Source organism: Chelonoidis abingdonii, chromosome 21 (genome assembly GCF_003597395.2).
Source record: "Chelonoidis abingdonii isolate Lonesome George chromosome 21, CheloAbing_2.0, whole genome shotgun sequence".
NCBI classification, from domain to species: Eukaryota; Metazoa; Chordata; order Testudines; family Testudinidae; genus Chelonoidis; species Chelonoidis abingdonii.
Genome location: NC_133789.1, coordinates 2,243,350 through 2,264,348, shown reverse-complemented (window position 1 = coordinate 2,264,348; position 20,999 = coordinate 2,243,350). Strand labels below are relative to the sequence as shown.

The 20,999-nt window shown below is 62.5% G+C and overlaps 1 protein-coding gene across 1 annotated transcript; it reads right to left on the bottom strand.

Moving 5' to 3' along the window:
• Positions 1-3,083: 3,083 nt before the first annotated feature.
• HAP1 (huntingtin associated protein 1) lies at positions 3,084-17,731 on the bottom strand. Its single transcript, XM_032788953.2, has 15 exons — positions 17,588-17,731; positions 12,729-12,805; positions 12,279-12,395; positions 11,837-11,937; positions 11,262-11,370; positions 10,694-10,772; positions 10,366-10,496; positions 10,182-10,256; positions 9,857-9,985; positions 9,411-9,481; positions 8,942-9,148; positions 8,083-8,396; positions 5,945-6,163; positions 5,190-5,295; positions 3,084-3,662 (listed from the first exon to the last, which is right to left on the bottom strand). The coding sequence occupies exons 1-15, from the start codon at positions 17,724-17,726 to the stop codon at positions 3,188-3,190; spliced, it is 2,349 nt and encodes a 782-aa protein (XP_032644844.1). The 5' UTR covers positions 17,727-17,731; the 3' UTR covers positions 3,084-3,187.
• Between the last annotated feature and the right edge of the window lie 3,268 nt (positions 17,732-20,999).

Genomic DNA, 20,999 nt, shown 5'->3' with positions numbered 1-20,999 from the left:
CCCCTCCCAGGGCCTCACTTCTCCCAGGTGGATGGGGCTGGACGAGCGACTTTAGGGGCTGAGGACACAGCTGGAGAAGACAGCCAGCTGCTGCTCCCATACCCCCCCGGCCGGGCACTGCCACAGCCCCACGGACGCTGCTGTCGCAGCCATCAGCCCCGAGGGTTTTGCTCTCCCATTGAATTGGACGCAGCTCACTGTGGTCCTGGAGCCTCGGACTCGCTTCCACCCAGCGACCCCAGTCCCTGTTTGCTCCTGGGCAGGGATGGGGCTGGGGCAGCTCCCCCCACACGCCCAGGTGCAGCAAGCAACAGTGGGTGTTTGCTGGGGCTCAGGTAGTCCTGGGCTGCCAGGCTTGAACCCAGGGTAGGCCGCTGCAAAGGCCCTGGGCCCCCTCCGGTCCATAGCACCATCCCGTTGCCAACACCCAGTAATTTACGTTAATTTATTCTGCTGAAGCCAGTGCTTCCTTTCACCACCACCCCCCACTCACTTTAAAAATAAAGGAGGGAGGAGCTACAGCTAGAGAATCTCCCCTCCCCCCCCAGCCCCACCCTTAATTAAAAAGCTACGGCCCAGCCTGGGGCTTCAGTCCCTTCTATGGCCGCAGGGGGGCAGCCTGCAGTGGGGGGAGGGGGCTGGTGCCCTAGGGGAAAGGTAATGCTGGGGGTGGGTGGAGTGAAGATGGGGTGAGGAAGCTGAGGGGGCATCAGAGGTTCCCACCCTCCGGAGCAGGGGCAGGAAGAGCAGCAGCAGGTGGAGCCGGCAGCAGGGTGAGTTCTGGTCATGCTGCAGCTCCCTGGACAGCAAGGCCTGAAGTGGAGGGGGAGGGTTGCTTCCCCCCACCAGGCATAGGGATCCTCCCCCGCAGCAGCTGCCCCCACCCCTGCCCCATTGCTTTCCATGCCCACTCGCCCTGCATGTTCAGGACTCACTGGTCAAGCCCTGAGGCACCAGAAGAGCTTCCAGAGAGCAGGATGCATGGTGAGAAAGCCCAGCAATCCCCTGACTCCAGGAGCTGGAGCTGAAGGAAGACAGTTGCAAGACTCCTAATAAAATTGTCAGCGCTGGCGCTGGCCCTAGCCCTGCCCCTGGTCCTAGACGTGTGGAGGATGCCCGAGCTCAGCTGCTGGGCCAAGTCCTGTCAGGGTAATTGCGGCTGCTCAGAAGAGCTTTGAGCTCAGGCCAAGCAGGGGTGTAGGTGTCTGTGTCATGCTGGCAGGGGTGTTTCAATCAATCCCTCCAAGCAGCCACCCTCACTGCAGGATGGGTCAGCAGTGGGAGCTGCTTTAGTCCAGGTGCCTGGGGGGGCGTGACACAAGCACCATCCCGCCCCCCACCTGCAGGTGCCTGCAGCCAGGGCAGGTTCACCTTTGCACCCTTCGCACGGTGCAACTTGGCAAGAGGGAAAACAAGGGCCCGGCCTTTGAAAAGCAGCAGCCAACCCTGCCGACCCCCTGCCTCACCCCTGCTTTGCTGAGCCCATGGGGGCAGTTCCAGAGACCACCCCACTGCTGGGCTCTTGTCATGGCCAGGCCCATCAGCCTCAGCAAACCCAGTGCTTGAGGTGTCAGGACCCCCAGGCCCCGCAAACACCAGGCTGGAGCCAGTTCTGATCACATTGTGTTTATTTCACCAGAAAGACACAGCTGGGGGGAGCTGGGGGGGGACAACACCAGCTAGTGCAGAGACGTATCGAGAACAGCAGGACTTTGGGAGCAGCAGATGTGCATGCAACAGCGACTACCCCGCAGCAGCATACAGGCCCCGCTCTGCAGGGAAGGGGCGGAGCCTTCTCAGTAGCTTAGTTTATTGGTAGAAGACAAAACAGTTGTTTAAAAATCTCAGTGTTTTAAGATGACAGGTCGGTGCTGGCCCCGGGCCGTGCCCTGCTGGGGGGCAGGAAATCACACAACCCTGCCCTGCCCGCCTGGGGATTTGAGCACAGCCTGGTCCAGGGACTCAGGACAGAATTGCTTGGGCAGGGCTGGGCCGTTCTGCTATTGTCCAGTATTAACAGCAGAGCAGCACATCCTGCATTGACCCCCTCCCTGCCCTCCAGGGGAGCAGATTTCTTCCCCCCGCAGCCAGGCCCGACCCTCAGGCTGTTCCAAGGGCCTGACACGTCCCTAAGAGTGTCACTGCCCCCTCCCCAGCAGGAATAACAGTGCCTGTTCCTCATCTAGGGCCTAAGCCCCCTCCCCTGGACAGGCACGGCCGCAGGACCCGGCCTTCCCCTGTACCCCCCGCGTTCGGCTAAGAGCGAGTGTGGGGAGGGGACTCAGGCAGTGACACCACCTCACAAACCACAGATCTGAGCCACTTCCCTGCCTGCAGTTCCAAGGGCAGACACCCCCCTCCCAAATCTGTGCCCACCATCTTCCGCTGAAGGCAAGTGCAGGGCTTGGGGAGGTGGCTAGAGCCCCTAGGAGCAGGGGCTGAGCAACACTTCCCTCTGCAGAGCCGCTGCCTCAGCCCGAGCTTCCTGACCCCCGCAGCCCCCCAGGAGCAGCGGAGGCTGAAATGCTGCTGTCCTGCAGAGGGAGCAGGGGGGAGGACAGGCCAGTGGATCACTCTGAGACAGGACGGGCAGCACTAGTTGTACCGAGGCCCCCCCGGCCCCAGCATGCACTCAGTGCTCCCCCTGCTAGTGCTGGGAGAACAGCCCGGCTCCAAGAGACCAGAGCCAACGTTAGAGGCCAAGGCTGAGTTCCAGCTCAGCAGTGTCCCCATCCTCACCCCCTTATCACAGGGCATGCGGGAGACCTGCTGCACCGGGGCGGGGGTGCTATAGGGCAGCCTGAGCCCCCCAGGGGACACGTGCCCTACTCCCAGCTCAGCGGCAGAGATCCCAGGTGCCTATTAAACTGCAGCAACTGATGCACCTGTTATCACAGCCACTCAGAAAATGGTCACCTCACCCCCATCACCTGTGGCTGGAAATAAATTAAGATGACAGAGCAGACCCCTCTGCTGAGCCCAGCTCCCGCCAGCAGCCAAGACCCAGACAGATCACTGCTCTCACCCCCCACCACACACACCTCCACCAGCTCCTGGCTGGCTGGAAAGGGCTCTGGGGAGAGGGTGATGGGGAGGCCGAGGTAGGAGCCATGTTGTTCTGCAGGGCATCATGTCCCAGCCAGGATGCTCACAGGCTCCCCGTCAGGGCAGAGTCCCAAGAACCAGCTCATGGCTGTGTGGTGGGGGCCGGCGCCCCGGCGGGTTGTCTGCCCTCCCCTGTGCCCTGGAAGGAGGCCTCTCCTCTGGCCACCACTTTGTCCAGCCTGAGTCTCTTCAGCTTCTCCACCAGGTTCCAGCTGAAGATGTTGCTCTTGTTCTCGGCTCCGCTGGGCCCAGCAGCCCTGCTGTCATCCAGCTCGGGGGCCCTCAGGAAGGGCTGAGCCAAGCCTGAGCTGCCCCGAGACCTTCCCCCTAGGCTGTCCCACTGCTCCCTCAAGGGGGAGAGCCAGGAGGGGGGCTCCGGCGCCCGCAGCGCAGCCAGGGCGTTGCCAGCCCACACCGAGGCCGAGATGCCGTGTTCCAGCAGCAGCGTGACGAGTCCGAGAGGTGCCCGGGGGCCAGGCTCCAGCGCCTGGGGCATGGGGCTGGCGGCTCTCAGCCTCTCAAAGGGCCCACAAGAGGGCACGACGGTATTATAAAGACTGGGAGAGGAGAGAGGGGACAGAGCTGGTCAGTACAAGGAGGTGGCAGCCCCACAGGCGGAGCCGGGGCCAGGAAAGAGGAGCTGATTCTGGGGTGACTTTCCCCACAGTGCCCTGACCTGGCGTGCCCCATTCTCACACACCCAGCTCTGGACTCCTGGCTCTGTCTCTGACTCACACTGGGCCCTGACTGTCCAGGTGCCACCGGCTCCCTGCCCGGCGCAGTGTGAACAGTTTGCTCCGGCCAAGCCCCCTGCAGCCCTTGCAAATGCCCACTGCCAGCACTGAAGGGATTTGCCCCAGTGCAGCCCTGGGTGAGAACTGTCTGTTCAGAGTCCCTGACCCGCCCCCCACCCACAGTAGCTCTGCCCTGGGCAAGAAGCTCCTCTCTCCAGGCACTGGTCCTGTTAGCTCGTTTGCTTAACGAATCCTTTAGAATTAACCTGCAGCAGCCAACACCCCCACTCCCTCTTAGCCAAGTCACAAGGTGCTGAGAGCCTACAGCGAGTGTGGGACCCCCTTGCCCTGCTGGGGGCAGCACCTCCCGCCCGGTGCCAGCCATGTTAGTGTCTTTAGACCTAGAGAGAAAAGGGAGGGTGGGTTAATGGCACATCCTGTGTCCAGGCAGCTACTGGTTAGTGGGTTAGTTGGTGCTCCCCAGAGGCAGAGGCTGAACCCAGGTTGCTCCTGCCAAGTGCAGGAGGGGCACGACCTACACGCTGCATGACACTGCCAGGGCCCCTGGCATGTTGGGAATCTCAGCCCGCGGGGGCTGGCTCCTGCTGTCCAATCGCTCATTCATGTCACAGCCAGTGCCAGGTCTCTGCAGAGATCCGACTCCTGGGCTGCACAGAACTCCCTTCATCTCATGGGAGGCAGCAGCTGCCCATTCCCAGCTCCGACGGGCTCATCGGCCGGCCAGGAGCAGCCACCCACTGGTTCCTCAGGGAGCAGGGCTTCTTAGTACCCTACCCACGTGACAGGGACACCTGGGTGCACCAGTTTCTGAATCCCCACGCAGTCACGGGGCGACGCAATGGGGCACGTGGGGAGGAGCAGCCTGGCCCAGCCTCTGCAGTCCAGTCCAGCGGTAATCCCACTCACACCTTGCAGCCTGCAGGGGGGCAGACTTGGGGGACAGCATAGTCCTGACCCAGAGCAGGGGGCAGCTGGCAATAGCCCCCTTGGTCACCCTCCAGCAGCTGCCCCCTGGGATCCCACCCAGACAGGCAGCAGGGGGGATCCTTCCTGCAGTGTGCACGCACCCTGCCCCCGTGCTCGGTGTCTGTGGGGCTGCTGTGCCCGGCTCTGCCAGCATGATACAGGGACTCTTACGTTCACACTGAGCGCCTCAGAGCGTCAGGGACTGCAGGAGGCGCCTGCCCCAGGAGTGTCGCTGCCTAGAACCAGGAGCCATAGAGCAGCCCGAGGCGGGGGCGGGGGGGAGAAAAGGAGACCGTTAGAGAGGGGGTGATTGGTTTGCAGGGAGGCAATGGGGGTGGGAGGGTGGGGCCCTGAATGTCTTACCTGGGCGTCACCATGGTGATCTCCTTGCTGGGGTGTAAGATGCGGCAGGTGGTGATGGTGAATGTAGATGGAGTCTGGGGGAGGTTGTTAATGGAGGAGTGGAACACTGGCATGGACAGGAGACACGGGGTTAATGTATGGGGGGGAAATGGACAGAGACCTGGGCACAAAGAGACAAAACCCAGGGGCCTGGGGCTCTGCCTGCAGCACGACACAGGCCCCCAGTGCGTCGGCACGGAACAGAGGCAGAAGTAGGCTGGTGCAGGGACCCCGGCTGGCTCAGAGAGCCACGGGCTCTGTAGGGCTCCAGGGGGACCCCAGCCAGGGGCAGAGATTCGAGGACCAAAGCTGATGTTTCCGCACAGCCCATTTCCTGCAGCACCAGGCACATGAGAGCAGCTCCCTGGGCAAGAGAACAAAGGCGTCTGGGGGGCCGGAGCGCCCCACGGGGACTGGGGGGAGAAAGTCTCTCAGGCCCTGGCACAGCTGCCCAGCAAGAGACTGGAGAGACGGCCAGGCGCAGCATCCACGTGGGGATGACCCAGACAAGCTGGACATGCAGACAGACACGGGAAGGAGAGACGGTGGCAGGGGTTGGGGGGATGGGGCAAGTCCTGGAAGCACCCGGATGGGTTGGAGCAAAGGACCAGCCTTGTCGCATCCCAGCAGGGGACAGGGCGAGTCCCACTAGCCAGGCCGATACCCACCAGCTGCTGGCTCAGGGTCCCCTCCCCTCCCCATTGGCCCCCGCTCACCACTGGAGCAGCCCTTGGCTTTGGACGGTGTGGAGGCAGCGAGTGCCGGGAAGGCGCTCAGGTCCACCTCATCCTCCTCCAGGTCGTTCAGGTTGTAGACCTCCTCCAGGTCCACGTCCAGCTGCCGGAAGTCTTTGGTGAGCACGCCGGGCCGGGGGTCCAGGATCCCGCCCAGGTTGGGCTTCGCCAGCTGCTGCCAGTGGTGGAGAGTCACCGAGCCTGGGGACAGACACCAGCCATGCAGATCTCCAGCCTTCAGCTCCGTCCCCTGCCGCCAGGGGCCCAGTGCAGAGCCCTCCCCAAGCCCCCTCCTGCAGCAGGGGAACGTCCCAGGCTTGCAACACAGGAGACCCAGCAACGATGACGCGGCTCTGCCCTGCCCAGCCTAGCCCTTGGAGGGCAGCCGTGTTCACAGCACCCAGCTGGCTCCTGGGGAAGGGGAGTGGGGGGGACGACACCAGGGGGAGAATTTGGGTCTTAAACTGTGAGCTCAGCTGGGAGTGAAAGTTCACCAAGTGTCACAGTAACCAAGGCTGCTGACTGGCAACGGGAAAAGGCCACAGAGACCGATAGACTGGACTCCGGACAGACAGGCCTGCAGACTGACCTCAAGGACTGCATTGAAACTGGTTTCATTAAAAACAGAAGATGGTGGAACCAGAAATGAAGGACCCAAAACAGGGTGCTGGGTATTAGGCATAAGTGTGGGACAAATAAGGGGACAGGCTGTTCCCCTCCCCTCCCCGATGCTCTTTTGGGGCCTCAAGGAAATACTTCTGGGGGAAAGACAAGAGAAGAAAGGGGCTCCTGATGCTAGTTTCACCATTACGGCTGCTATCCCTCCCCCCCCCCCCNCCCCCCCCCCCCCCCCCCCCACACACCCTACTCCAGGGACCCTGGGCCATCTGCATCCTAATGCAGAGACCCCCTGAGCAGACTGGGCCAGAGACATCACCACCTCTCCCGGCTCCAGCTGAACCCCAGACCTCCTGGGATGAAACGGTGTTGGAGCTTTCCTTGTGGCTGCTGTGAAAGTCCAACTCCTTGCTGCGGACTTCCTTCCCTGCTGGTCAGGTGTTACCCACTGAGACCCTGCCACACTAGGGGGTTCCCTGCTAGAACTCCCCAGCCAAAGGGAGAGAACAAAAATTGTTCCACTGAACACCTCACTGACCCCTTCCACGTCAGAGGCTTTAACCACTTTGCCACCTCCTGTAGTGGGAGGATTTTTATGTTTGTATTTTGTATAATTTAGAATAAAGGCTAAAGAAGATAATGTAGCACGTATTAATGTATGATCTGATCATATCCTGCCAGCCACCCTTCCTGAAAGCAGAAAGAAGTGACCGAGAGTGGCCATTAGTAAAGATACATCAGCCAGAATCTGAGCTGATTTCAAGGCAGTAACAGACCTTTCAGGGTCACCACTTTGTTGTAGGTTTAGCATTTTAAAATACGTAAAACAATGCAATGATTGATGTTCCTGTCCGAATGCTGTGTGAACCAAGCCTGTGTTGTATGAATGAGGAACGTGGCTGTTAGAAGATAAGTGTAAAGGCCTCACCAGGCCAGAGGTTCGAGAAGGAACCGAGGACAAATGTAAGGGCACCAAGAGATTGCAACACGTCCCTATGGAAATGTCAGAGGATGGCAAATTAACAACTCTAAAAATAAGACAGGCATCTACCAAAGGGGACAAAATAGCTGTGATCAAAGCCAGCCTGGAGTAACTCCCTAAACAACTTCATAAAAAAAGTTTAAAAATGAGCACTTGTCAAACAATTAATTACAGCATAACAGTGCAAAACTCATTAGTCCCAATAAAAAAATTAAAAAGAAAAAACCACTGTACACAGGGGGGCCGTGTGTGTGTGTGGATCCCGCCTGCTGTTATAAGCACAACACTCATCTGTCCCTTCGCAGGCTGCGGGCTCCGGATGTCCAGCCCTGGCCCTCATTCAAGGCTGTTTAATGCTGTCCAGTGACTGGCTTAGTTAGTCCATCTCAGTTAACACAACAGTTAACTCCCAAGGCTGATGCAGGCAGCTCCGCCAAGCTGCTCCCCTTGGGCCCGAGCCCAAATCTGGCCTGTTCCCTCCGCGCAAGGTGCCCCAGGCCCACTTGTTCCCCTCACTCACCTTCCAGGGGCTTGACGATCTGCAGCTTGTCCGGCAGATAGGAGAGGGAGCCGAGGGAGAAGCTGGAGCCCCCGGTGTGCTCCGAGCTGCCCGAGTAGTTGGTACCGGTGGACAAGATGCTGTCATTGGGCGTGAGGAAGCCGCTGGAGCTCTCCACGTCCCCAGCCAGTTGGTTCAGCTTCTGCTCGCGCTCCATCTCGAAGAAGGAGCGCTCCGAGGCGTGGCTCTCCTGGCGGGCAGACAGACGCTGCAGCGCTGCCTCCAGGTCATGCCTGCCTGGGGTGCCCGGGGTGCCCCGCAGCTTCTCCTCACCCCTGCCGCAAGGAAGGAGATAGTTGGGATGGGCCCTGGAAGCTCAGCCCTGCAGCCGGGTGTGCCCTGAGGATGGCCAAACAGTGCCCTGGCTGGGGCACCCACACTGTGCCCCTGGGCACCACCCCAGTGCATGGGGCACTCACACCGTGTCGCAGGGGGTGAGAAGCTGGCTCAGCTGACTAGTGCACTGTCATCATCTATGGAATAGACCCTTCCTCTCCATTAGCCCCTCGCTGGGTTGGGTCCTGGCACACGCCAGCTACACCCCACTGTGGCACAGCCAGACCCAACCACGCTGCTCCAGTCCCGTCAGGGGTCCTGTTATACTGGTGTGTGTCAGGATCAGCCAGGGGACCCAGGAGAGCACCTCTCCGGAGAGCCCAGCAGGGATCAGGTATGGGGTGGGTGTGGATGTTTGCACCCCCGCCCCCTGGCGTCCCTCCCCAGCACAGACTTTTCGGGGGGAAGCGTGGAAGCCCCAACTGACCCCTGCCCACCGGTGCATGGCACCCGCCCTCCCAGCTGTCGAAGGGGGGCCACTTACAGGCCGCTCTCCAGGTTCTCCAGGGCCAGGCTGGCGCTGTCTGACCCGTAGTAGCTGGTGCGGGGCGTGCTGACCCGGCTGCACCCTGCCGAGGGGAGGGCAGAGGACAGCTTGGAGCCGGGCAGGTTTTGGGGTGACTCCGCACGCGACTTGGCTTTGACTGCCTGGTTCACGACCTTCACCGTCTCGAACACCCGCTTGTAGCTCCTGGGAGGGGACAGTGCCCATCAGTGGGATTCCCTGGCCCAGGCCTCTGCCCCCTCCCCCCACACCAGACAGCATCAATGGGGGGCTTGGCCACCCCAGCGCTCATCTGGGCCCAGGGGACACCCCGTCAGCCCCCATCCATCACATGAATCCACTCATGTCAGGTTCACTGCGTCCATGAGTTGCAGCTAAGCCTGCACCCTGGGAGCCAGCCGGCTCCCCCGCCCCACGGGCCCAGCCCCACAGCGCGAAGGAGACTCACTGGTACTCCGAGGAGGATGAGCTGTCGGCTCCTTTCCTCGTGATCCCTTTGATCTCTGCAGCCAGCGAGTCCTGCGGGCAGAGAGCACGTGGCATCCCAATGGGGCCGGCAAGGGGAAATGCCAGCTGCCAGGCAGCCCAGAGCCAACCACCCCTGGGCACCAGGACCCAGAGCTCAGCACAGATGTGCCCAACATGCCACACTCATGCATCCCTCATATCCCTGCAAGGCAGGGCCATGCCGGCTTCCCCCTGGGGCTGGTGCAACAGGCCTGGGCAGTCCAGTCATTCACGTGGCACAATGCCCAGCTCACCCTGGGGCAGCAGCCCCCAGGAGCACAGCTCCAACCCACCAGTACTGCCAGACCCACATGCGGGACCGCGGTAGTCCCCAGGATGGGAATCTCCCCATGGCGGTGCAGCCCAGTGCCCTGCAGCCGTACTCACCAGGGGCAGCAGGCTGTAGCGGTTCAGGCTGCTGCTGGGGAGGTTCCGGGTTCGCAGGTTTTTGATCTCCTCCTGGGCCTCATGCAGCATGCCCTCGCACTCGGCGTATTTCTCCTGCAGGTCCTGCATCTGCGTGGGCACAGGACAGGGGTCAGGGCGGGGGGAGCAGGGCCCGACACCTCATCACCCACAGCATGGCAGCAGCACCCATGTCCCATGCTCTTTGCTCCCCCACCCCCAGCACTTAGAGGGAGTCTGGGCCTGCCCAGGGGTAAGGCCAGTGGATGGAGCAGCAGCGGCTGAGCGCTGAGCACCAGGGACTCACCTCAGTCCGCAGGTTCTGCTGAGACGCCTTCGTCATGGCCAGATGCTGCTGCAGCTCCTCCAGCTCCACGCCGTACTGGGGGAGACACAGCAGGTCAGGGCTGCCACCACCCCCCAACTCCAGGGAGAGGCCCCAACAGCCAGCCAGACACAGGGCGCTCCCCAGCCCCACATCAGGCACTCACCGTGCGGCACTTCTGCTGCAGGTCCACGATCTGGGCTAGGAGCTGGCTGATCTCCTCCTGCTGCCGGGCTGTGTCCTCGGTCTTGCGGGCCAGCTCCTCAGAGAGAGAGACCACCTGCCGGCTGGCTTCAGCTGGAGGGAGGGGGCAGAAGATTAGCTACTGAGCAGGGAGCCAGGCCCATGGGGGCACCCATCCAGCCCAGCCATGGCCCATGGAGACCGGAGGTGTCTGAGATGGGGAGAGCTCACAGCCATGCATGGACTGGCCCCCGAAGGAAGGCCACTGCAGCCCCCTCCCCAAAGAGCCCCCTGACCCGGCGCCGACGTACAGAACTGTTCCACGCAGTCCAGCATCAGCTGCTGCTCCTGGTCCTCATACTGGCAGGTTTCCGTGGCGATGCTGGTGGCCTGGGGGAGAGATAAGGAGCGTTAACCACACCGTGACCAGCCCCCACCCACGCCGGCTCCACAACACGTCCCGGCTCTGCAGGGCGTCCGATGGGGAACAGCCCCCGCCTCGCCCGCAGCACCAGGGCAGGAGCAATGGGGGCTCAGCTGCCAGCTAGGGGTGGGCAGGGAGGGCGGCTGGGACAGAGCTCCCTTGGGGCCAAGGATCCCCCCACCCGCCAGGTCACCGGCTGCCTCTTCCTATGAGCACCACACCACCCCCACCTTGGCCATCGCCAGCCCAGCCTGGCCCAGAGCACCACAGCACCCCTGCCCCCCGCCAGCCCAGCCTGGCCAAGAGCACCGCCCCACACCCCCCGCCAGCCCAGCCTGGCCTGGCCCAGAGCACCCCCCACCCACCAGTCCAGCGCAGCCCAGCCCACGGCAGCACAGAGCACCCCCCACCCCACCCCAGCCCAGCCCAGAGCACCCCGCTCCCCCAGCTCTCACCTCCAGACGCAGCTTCTGGTTCTCCTCCTCCAGGCCCCTGAGTTTCTGCTGCAGGAGGTCGTACTGGATGTGCTGCTGCAGGGACAGGGAGGACTCGTTCCGCCGCAGCCTGGGAGGCAGAGGGGTCGTGAGCAGCCGCAGCCCGGGCACCCAGCCCCCTCTGTCACTGGGCAGGGAGGCAGCCTGTACGGCTCCACAACCCCCGCCCCCGGAAGGGGGCAGCATCCCGGAGAGGGGCCCATAAACCCCCAGTGCCACTCGGAGATGGGCCAGGGGCCATCCCCAGGAGGGAGGAAAAGGGACCCAAGGCCCTTCCTGCACCCAGCTGATGGGAGAAGGCAGCAGAGCTGCTCCGGTCTAAGGAGCTTCCCCTCAGGGCAGGTCCCAGCTGACAGCTCCAGGGCCGAGGCTTTAGGGTTCAGTCGCTGAGCCCGGGAGATGGGGGCCCCGCTGCAGGCCAGGCAGGACGTGGCTCTGTGGAGCGAGTGAGGCATGAGCCGTCCTGCAATGAGCTAGCCAAGGGCAGAGTCTCCCCCCGGCCCCAGCCTTGGGAACAGGGCCCCCGGGGCACTCACGGCGTGGCAGTGACTGTGGCTGGCTCGCTGTCCTCCACGGTGTTGGTGTAGAGATGGAGCAGGTCATCCCGCATGGAGACCTCGTGCCGCAGCTGGGCAACCTGGGAGGAGATGAGAGGGGAAACTGGGCACAACAGGGGGTGAGGGAGGCTGGGCAGGGTCCCCGGGGGACTCCCACTCACGTGGGGGAAGCAGCTGGGCCAGGTCACCAGCCTGACCTCAGCCCAGGGTGGTACCAATACATGGGGCCCCTGCACTGCGCCCCCCCAAACTCCCCCATCACAGACAGTTGCCCCCTCACTGCAGACACTGCGGATGGGATGGGCCCCAGGGGGCAGGGCTGGGATAGGCTTGCAGGGCAGCCTGGGGGAAGCTGGCTCACCAGCTGGTACGTGGAGTCTGGGGGCCCTGCTTCCCACACGAGCCCACTGGGGGCCTTTACCTCCTCCTTGGCCAGCTCCAGCTGCTCCTCCAGGAGCTCATTTCGCTCCGTCAGGCTCCGGTTCTGCTTCAGCAGGGACTGCCCGATCCGGGCCGCGAGCTCCAGGTCCCGCTCCTTCTGTGGGGACAGGGAGGAGACGACAGGCTGCTGTTAACTGGGGCAAGCAAGCAGGTCCCCATCCCACCCCCAGACTGGCCCCTCTCCACTTTACCCAACCCCCCACCCCCTTACACACTTTCTCCCTCCCCACCCACATCTGACCCCTCCCTGCCCACTGACCAGTCTCCAGCCCATCCTCCCAGAACTGCTGCCCCATGCCCAGGGCCCTCTTATCCCAAGCCAGGAGCCTCTCAAGGCATTTCTGACCCAGCAGGGCACCATATGGGTTTGCCATCACCTCTGGGGAGGAGCAGAGACCTCAGTCAAGGAAGAGGAAGCAGCTCCACCTACCTCCTCCAGCAGGTTGGTCACCGCGTCAAGATCATGGTAGGTCTTTGTGATTCTGCCGACCCGCTCAGAACAGAGAACTGTGAAACAGCAAGAAAGAAAGAAGGTTGGTTCCGCATCACATCAGCTTCACCAGCCCTCTTCATCCAAGGATAACCAAGCCTCCTAGCTCCCCTGGAATGGGTCACTTCACCTCCCACTGAAATGCAGCCATCTCTGGGGTGAAGCTATCAGCTGCCCAGCCAACGCAAACTACAGCTTTAGGACAGGATGTGCAAGAGCAGGAGTGCCTAGGAAGGCAGGAAGGCAATCCCTGGGGTGCATCCTGGAACAAGGAGAGGGAAGCCAGTGCTCCCCCACAGCACGCTAGAAGCAGGTGGTGTTTAGTGAAACAGAGGGAGGAAGGGTGGTGCAGTGGTTAGAGCACTGATTGGGGACCAGGTTCGAGTCCCTGCTCTGTCACAGGGCCCTGTGTGCTTGGTCCAGACACTCCAACTCTCTGTGCCTCAGTTCCCCATCTGTACAATGCGGATAACAGGGCAGGGGCTGTGAGGATAAATGCAATGAAGATTGTGCTGTGCTCACACACCATGGGGATGGGGGCCAAAGCCCGTCTGTAACTGAAGAGAGGGAGCGTGTTAGTTGTGCAATGCACCGTTTGCCTGTGGAACTCACTGCTGCAAGGGCGACCAAGAGCGTGGCAGGGAACAGATGTTAGATGTGGCTACTAGGAACCTCCATGGCAGGTTAAGACAGATGCTTGTACAAGGATCTAACCCCTCACACCCTGATGCCGCTGACTTGGGGAGGTGTTAAGGAGATGGGTCCCCATGGGCAGGTAGCTGAGCAGAGGCGTCATGGCAGGAGCCATCTGCCAAGGCCTCAGCAAAGCCCAAAGTTAAACAGAAGCTCCTGCCCCCCTCAATGCTCTTCCCCTACACACACTTCACTGGTGGAGCTTGGTTAGTTCTCCCCCACCCACACACTCCGGATGCTGCGCTCAGCTGGGGTGTCCCGGCGGGACATTGGTCAGACCAAGCTCAGTGGGGCCGGAGGGAATGGAAGAATCCAGGCCGTGGAGACGGGATTGGAAGCGACATCCCGGCACAGGGCCGGGCCGGAAACTGCTCGGCTCCACTAGCCTCTATTTATAGCACTGCCAGGCTCCCCAGGCCACGCCACTTCCCATCTGTCTCCCGCCTGCCCCCCCTCGTTTCTCCCTGGAGCCGGGGGCAGGTGCAGCCAGGAAACTTCACCTGGGTTCCAACCCGGCTCAGCTCACTACTGCAATGAGCTTTGGCAAGTCTCAGGCCAGCTCCATTGCCAGACAAGTGGAATGGCTGCAATAGACAGATGCCCAGTTCCCAGCCCACAGCCCAGCTCCCCCACCCCAGAGGGCCCCTGCAGCTAGAGGGATGCTCGCTGCTCTGTGCCAGCCCCATGGGCGCTCACCCGGCCTGCTCTGCCAGTACGGTGACCAGACGTCCCGATAAAATCAGGGCTGTCCCGATATTCAGGAGTTTTGTCCCACATCACCCCATCTGTCTGGCAAGCCGGGAACTCCAGGCAGGACTCTACATGCCCAGCTGCTTGCAAAGCTCCCACTGCCTGGCCTGGAGAGGGTCCCAGCTCTCGAGGAAGTGCCAGGCTCACAGAGAGGCTGAAGCAGAGGCAAAGGGTAACTGAGGCAGGGAGCAGGCCCCACAGCCTCCCCTCAACCGCACAGGACAGAAACCTGTTCCCCAGCAAGCACCTCCCCCAGCTCTGCTCCAGCGCCAGCCATCATGGGATCTCCCTGACCTCAGAGTTCAGGAGGCTCCACTCTCTGGGGGCTGGGTCAGGATTGTCCCTGCTCTGTGCATGGAGAAACTGAGGCACCAAGCAGGGAATTGGACTTGCCCAAGGGAACAGAATCAGCAGCCAGGAGTTGAACCCAGGAGTCCTGGCTCCCAGTCCCCAGCTCTCCCCACCCTCCCTATCCTGCAGCACCACAGAACGGCCCAATCTCCCAGCCAGCCAGACCGATCCCTGGCATAGCCCCCCATTAGAGACCCCCTCGACTACACCCTGCTGGGTCTCAGCACAAGCCAGCCAGGCCGATCGACCCCTTTCTGGCCTGTGCTTGCTGCCATCCCTGGCACCTGCTGCCCTGAGCCCCCAGCCCCCCAAGCTGCTGCAGAGTAGAGAGGTGCCAGCCGAGCACCAGCCCTGCGAGCTGCCACGGGCCCAGGCAGACGTAGGCAAGTTGCCTAAGCAACAGTCACTGCCTGCCATGCTGACATTAAGTGGAGCCAACATGTCCTCAGGACCTTCCTAAGCAGCAGCAAGGAGGCTGGACACAGCCGGGCGCAGGGGAGAGACGCCCCAGAGAGGCAGGGAAGCAGAAGGGGCCTGCACCATGGCGAGGGGTCGGGGGCTCTGACCCACCAGCACTAGCTCTGCTGACACCGCCAGGAAAAGCTGCCAAAGAGCACATCGGGCTCCTGAGGGAGGAACTAGAGAAACAGGAGGCGCCCCACCAAGGGGCATGGGAGCCAGGACTCCTGGGTTCTATCCCCAGCTCTGAAAGGGACATGGGTTCTAGTGGTTCCAGAAGGGACGCTGGGAGCCAGGACTCCTGGGTTCTATCCCCGGCTCTGAAAGGGACGTGGGATCTAGTGGTTCCAGGAGGGCCACTGGGAGCCGGGACTCCTGGGTTCTATCCCCGGCTCTGTAAGGGACATGGGGGCTCTAGTAGTTCCAGGAGGGGCATTGGGAGCCAAGACTCCTGGGTTCTATCCCCAGCTCTGAAAGGGACATGGGCTCTAGTGGTTCCAGGAGGGCCACTGGGAGCCGGGACTCCTGGGTTCTATCCCCAGCTCTGTAAGGGACATGGGGCTCTAGTAGTTCCAGGAAGGGCACTGGGAGCCGGGACTCCTGGGTTCTACCCCCGGCTCTGAAAAAGACGTGGGCTCTAGTGGTTCCAGGAGGGCCACTGGGAGCTGGGACTCCTGGGTTCTATCCCCGGCTCTGTAAGGGACATGGGCTCTAGTGGTTCCAGAAGGGGCGCTGGGAGCCAGGACTCCTGGGTTCCATTTGCAAGGTTATCACTGACTTGCCAAGCAGGCCGTGGAGACAAAGCATCCCAGCTGCGTGCCTCGGTTTCCCCACCTGTTGAGCAGGGACTCTCTGCCTGGGAGGGCTGAGAGGATCAGCAAGCAATCTCTCCACCCAGAGCACTAAGCCCGGCTGACACAGGGCCCGGGATGCCTCTAAAATGGGTTAGCAGGAGAAGCTCAGAGATCCCACAAATCCCATTATGTTGCCCTGGTCAGCAGTGACGTAATGGCAGCACGTCGCCATGGCAATGCCCCCACATCCCCTGATGCCCACCCCTGCTGACCCTCAGAAGAGCCTGTCCCATTCCACCCAGCTGCTGTCTTGTCAACAACCTGGCTAATCCCGCAACGCGGCGCCCGCGTCCCTGCCCCCTTGGGCACCGCGCCCTGCTCCCAACACCCAGCCCGCATGCAGGCTGGCACGTCCGCATGGCGGGTGGGGGCAGGATCTGAGAGGTTCGGCCCCCTCGCCCAACAGGGCCTCGGTCTGTGCAGGGGACCCCCCCAGCGCCTTGTCAGGCTGCTGAACCATAATTGGAAATAATTAGAGCATGAGCTTCGTTAAGGCGTGAGTGAGTGACAGGCCGCGGGCGGCTGCTGGGGTCTGCAGGCTGCGTGGCAAGATACAGACCCCACCCCCCCAGATCAGGAATGGGCCAGGCATAGGGTGGGTGCCTGCCCCAGCAGCGGGAGCCCCAGGGACCCAGCCCCTGGGGATAGATTCGCTTGTCAGCCATTGTTCGGCAAGAGAAAACCATCAAGCTTGGGGATGCGGAAAGTCGGACACCGAGCACCATCCCCTGGCTGCACCCTGCCCCCCCCAGCCCCAGCTCTGCCCCCACAGCTGTGTCAAGATCAACTGCCCTCCCCTCCACTGCTCCTCCAGCTCTCAGCCAACCCCCACCCCCAAGGAGCCCCTGGACCTGCGCTCGTGGGGAAAGGACGATCTTCCTCCTTGGGGTCATGGAGATGCCACTGTAGCCCCCCAGCCACGGGTCTACGGTGCCATCTCAGAGCTCTGCATTCACCGCGCCATCCTGACAGCACATTGCCCGCCCTCACCCCACCCCTGAGCCCCTCGGCAGTCAGGACCCAGGGGCCTTCCACCCCAGGCCCCGTGACCCCCCAACAGCCACCCTGCTGTGAGCCAGAGGGGGGACCGGGGCAGCGGCTGGGCCCCATGTGATGCCAGCCTCCCAGCCAGGTGGCTGGAGTGGGAACGTGGGTGCCTCCTGCATCCCCCTCAACATTTCCAGCCAGGCTGCCAGTGCCAGCACCAGGAAGGGGCCCCCAGCTTTATCGGAGAGGGGTCCAGGAAAACCTGGCACTCCCCAGAGGGCCTTCGGCTGGAGGGCAGCCCACAGCCCCTGATACTCTCTAGGGCCAGTCAGTGCCACACACACCTCGCCCGGACGACACGGTGCCCACCCCGCAGCCAGAAGCCCTGGACAGATGCAGGGGGCACTGCCCAGGCATCACTGCCAGCCCAAACCCTTGGGAAAGCAGCAGCTGGGCCGGATGGACCCCAATTGCCACCCTCCTCTACCAGAGGAAAGAGCCCAATAGCACCCAGTGGAAGACAAGGCGACAATGAACCGAAGCAGCCTCCTGCCACCCTGGCCAGGGCAAAGCACACGGCACAGCCCCCGGGATGGGGCCTGGCAGATTTAACCGTAGCCAAGCAGGGGGGTTACATACAGCAGGGCAGGATCACCGCAGAGCGCGACAATGCACCCCTCACCCCCAACTCGCCCTGGCTCCCACCTTCCTCCAGCTCGTTAGTGATCAGATCCACGGGGCTGTCCAGTGCCGGGCTCCCAGGCACCTCATCGTAGGCTGCAGGGCTGCTCCAGAACTCCATGGCCTGGGGCCCACGGAGCCCCCCACCCTCAGGGGGAAACATGCAGCCAAGCCCCAGCTCCTGGAGCAAAGGGAAGATGCGGCTCTGCCGGGTGCAGCAGCCTGTTAGCGAGCAGCAGGCAGCAGCTGTGCAAGGGGGGGGGGGGGGGGGGGGGGGGGTGCCTGTCAGCCAGCCCAGCCCAGCCCAGCCCAGCCCAGCTCCCTCCCCTGCTCCTGCTCCCTGGCAATGGTCCCCCCCACTGCTCTGCCTACCCCTATTTATAGGGTCTCCCTTGTTTCTGCACCTGGCCGGGCACATCTCATTCAAGCGGGCGGGGGGAGCACAGACTAGACCATCTACATGGAAAGGGAGGGTGTCCTGTTTAGAGAGACACAGGCACTGCTGGGGATAAAAGGCTCATGGGGTGGGGGGGCAATGCTGGGGTTAAGCCTGCATCTGTGGGAGTGGCTATGGGGGGGCCAGTAGGAGCTTCCCCCCTTCCCTGCAGAATGGATCGGCTCTGACAGAAGCCCGTTGTTCTGCAGCTGCATCCTTCAGCAGTGACACCTGGCTCAGAGCAGCCCCTCTTTGGGGGGGCAGGAGCTGGGCCGCCCCCCCCCCCACCCGCCAACTGGACAAGAATCCCCTGCTGGAGCACCAGGCCCTGGAGGCCAGTGCAGCCGCAGGCGTCCCCTGGGAGCTAGGGGCAGGGGGCAGGAGCTGGGCTCTCCCCCCTCCACCTGCCGACTGGACAAGGATCCCCTGCTGCAGCGCCAGCCCCTGGAGGCCAGTGCAGCCGCAGGCGTCCCCTGGGAGCTAGGGGCAGGGGGGCAGGGGCTGCCCTCCCCAAGGCTAGGCTGCGAAAGGTTCCCAGGTTGGAGGGCTCCACGGATTGAGGGATCGGCCTGGAGCTGTTTGAAAATCTGACCCTGACCTGACCCCTCTTCTGGCCCCACAGGAGAGACCAGGGGCCCTGGATGGTTCCCCAGCGCTCAGGGATGTCTGCTGAGCCCACCCCCACTCCCCGGCAAGAGGAGGGAGAATCCCGGGCCAGACCCTGCAGGTGGGTCCCTGTGCACATGGGAGCCCCGAGTTGTCGCTTTGGCGCGACACGGACAGAGGCTGACGGCTGGTGTCGGAAAGGGGGAAGCATGGCCCTGTGGGGCTGACAGTCCTGCTGCCCGGCACCCGTTCCCCCCCGCCGCCTGGAGCTCCATGAACGCAGCTCCCCCATCCCTGCCCAGTACGCACCTAACGAACCAGGGTGCTTGGGCCTGATTCTCAGCCCACCTGCCGCATCGGCTGCACCCCGGGAGCGGAGCTCCTCACCTGCCCAAACCTGCAGCCTTGAGGTGGGACGGGGAAGCCTGTGAGGGTGGGAGGTGCTGGGGGAGTCGGGGGCCTGTGCACAGGTCTTCAGCCAGTACCTGGAGCATGGGGGTCTCTCCCCACGAAGGGAGGTGGGTGGGGAAGTCTCTAGTCCAGGGGTCGGCAACCTTTCCGAAGTGCTGTGCCGAGTCTTCATTTATTCACTCTGATTTAAGGTTTCGTGGGCCGGTAATACATGTTAATGTTTTTAGAAGGTCTCTTTCTATAAGTCTATAATATAGAACTAACTATTGTTGTATGTAAAGTAAATAAGGTTTTTAAAATGTTTCAGAAGTTTAGTTTAAAATTAAATTAAAATGCAGAGCCCCCCCGCCCGGTGGCCAGGCCCTGGGCAGTGTGAGTGCCACTGAAAACCAGCTTGCGAGTCGCCTTCGGCCCCCGGGCCATAGGCTGCCTGCCCCTGCTCTAGTCCATCGGGGTGGTGGGCTGGGCGCAGCAGGGGCCACACGGGGCAGGTAGCAGGGGAGGTCCGTGCTGAGAGGCAATGGGAGGACCTCCCATCTTTACCCCAAATGTGCCACGTGCACTCTGGGAGTTGGGGGGTCCTGTGACCCGGCCCAGACAAGTCTCAGATTTCCCACCACTCAGGCTCTTCTCAGCTGCAATGGTTTGAATCCGGGCCTGTCTCACAAGCTCCGGCCCCAGAGCAGCGAGGCTACAAACCAGCCCTCAGCTCCCACCCCAGCTCAGGTGGGACCAAGCCCTGAGATGCCCCTTGGTGCTGAGGGACGTGCTGTCACCCGGGGCGGGGGGCGGGAACCCTGCACAGCCCATCTGCTCGCTGCAATGCTCAGAGCTGGGGACCTGTGACGGCGCTGCTCCAGCCGGCACGGAGAGTCCCATACGCAGGCCCCAGGCCACGCGCTGTCTGTGCCCACGGTGCCCCACATCCCCTGGCTGGCTGGCAGCTGTAACCAGTCTGGCTCCCTTGGCAGCTCTGCCGTAAGCACCGTTGGGTGAAGGCAGCAAGGAGGCCCAAGCAGAGGGAGACTTGAATAATTTATGACGGTGCTTTAATAATGGACGAGGTGCAGGGGGGAAACTGCACGAGCAGGGGATGCAAGCACCACGGGGGGGGGGTCCAATGGGGCACAGGCAGGGGATGCAAGCACCATGGGGGGGGGGGTCCAATGGGGCACGGGCAGAGGACGCAAGCACCACAGGGGGGTCCAATGGGGCATGGGCAGGGGACGCAAGCACCACAGGGGGGTCCAGTGGGGCACAGGCAGGGGACGCAAGCACCACGGGGAGGGGGTCCAATGGGGCACGGGCAGCGGACGCAAACACAATGGTGGGAAGGGTCCAATGGGGCACGGGCAGCGGACGCAAGCACCACGGGGGGGGTGTCCAATGGGGCACGGGCAGACGCAAGCAAATCCAGCGAGACAATGAACAATGGGCCAGCTCCCGTCACAGAGCTGGTCACATGGACCCCCCACGCCCGCTGCATTCCCTCTTGCTGAGTCTCAGGGCAGGGAAACCAGCTCAGGAACCCACCCAGCACCGAGGCTGGATTGCTCCTGCCCTTCACCCCAGAGTCCCGCCACTCCCAGAATTAATGCTCTGAACCAAAGAGAAACCGAGGCATAAGGCAACCTAGCAAAGTGACTTGGCCACGGAGGGAACCTATGGTTTCCAGCCCACCCCTAGCCCCCACTCCCCTCCCCCAGCCAGGACTGGCACCCAGCCGCTTTGCTCTAACCACTAGACCATCCCAAGACTGGCTAGGTTCAGCGAGTGTCCGTGAAGCCCATTTCCACGAGCGAGCCTCCCTCCTGGGCACAGACCAAGCAGCCAGACCCTTCCCCCCAAGGTGCAGGGAGCCCCCAGGGTGGATCCAGGGCCAGGCACCCAGCGAGTTTGCACTCGTGGCAGGGGAAGCTGGGCTGAGGCTCCTTGCAGCAGGGCAGGAGACGCAGCCTCTGCCTAATCCCCCCCCCCCCCCCC

Excerpts from the sequence above, each read along its gene's own strand:
- HAP1 (XM_032788953.2), bottom strand. The coding sequence starts at position 17,726 with ATGTTTCCCCCTGAGGGTGGGGGGCTCCGTGGGCCCCAGGCCATGGAG. Across the intron at positions 8,397-8,941 it reads GAGAACCTGGAGAGCGGCCT|GGGTGAGGAGAAGCTGCGGG; the intron begins GTAAGTGGCCCC and ends TCCTTGCGGCAG. Across the intron at positions 6,164-8,082 it reads GATCGTCAAGCCCCTGGAAG|GCTCGGTGACTCTCCACCAC; the intron begins GTGAGTGAGGGG and ends GTCTGTCCCCAG.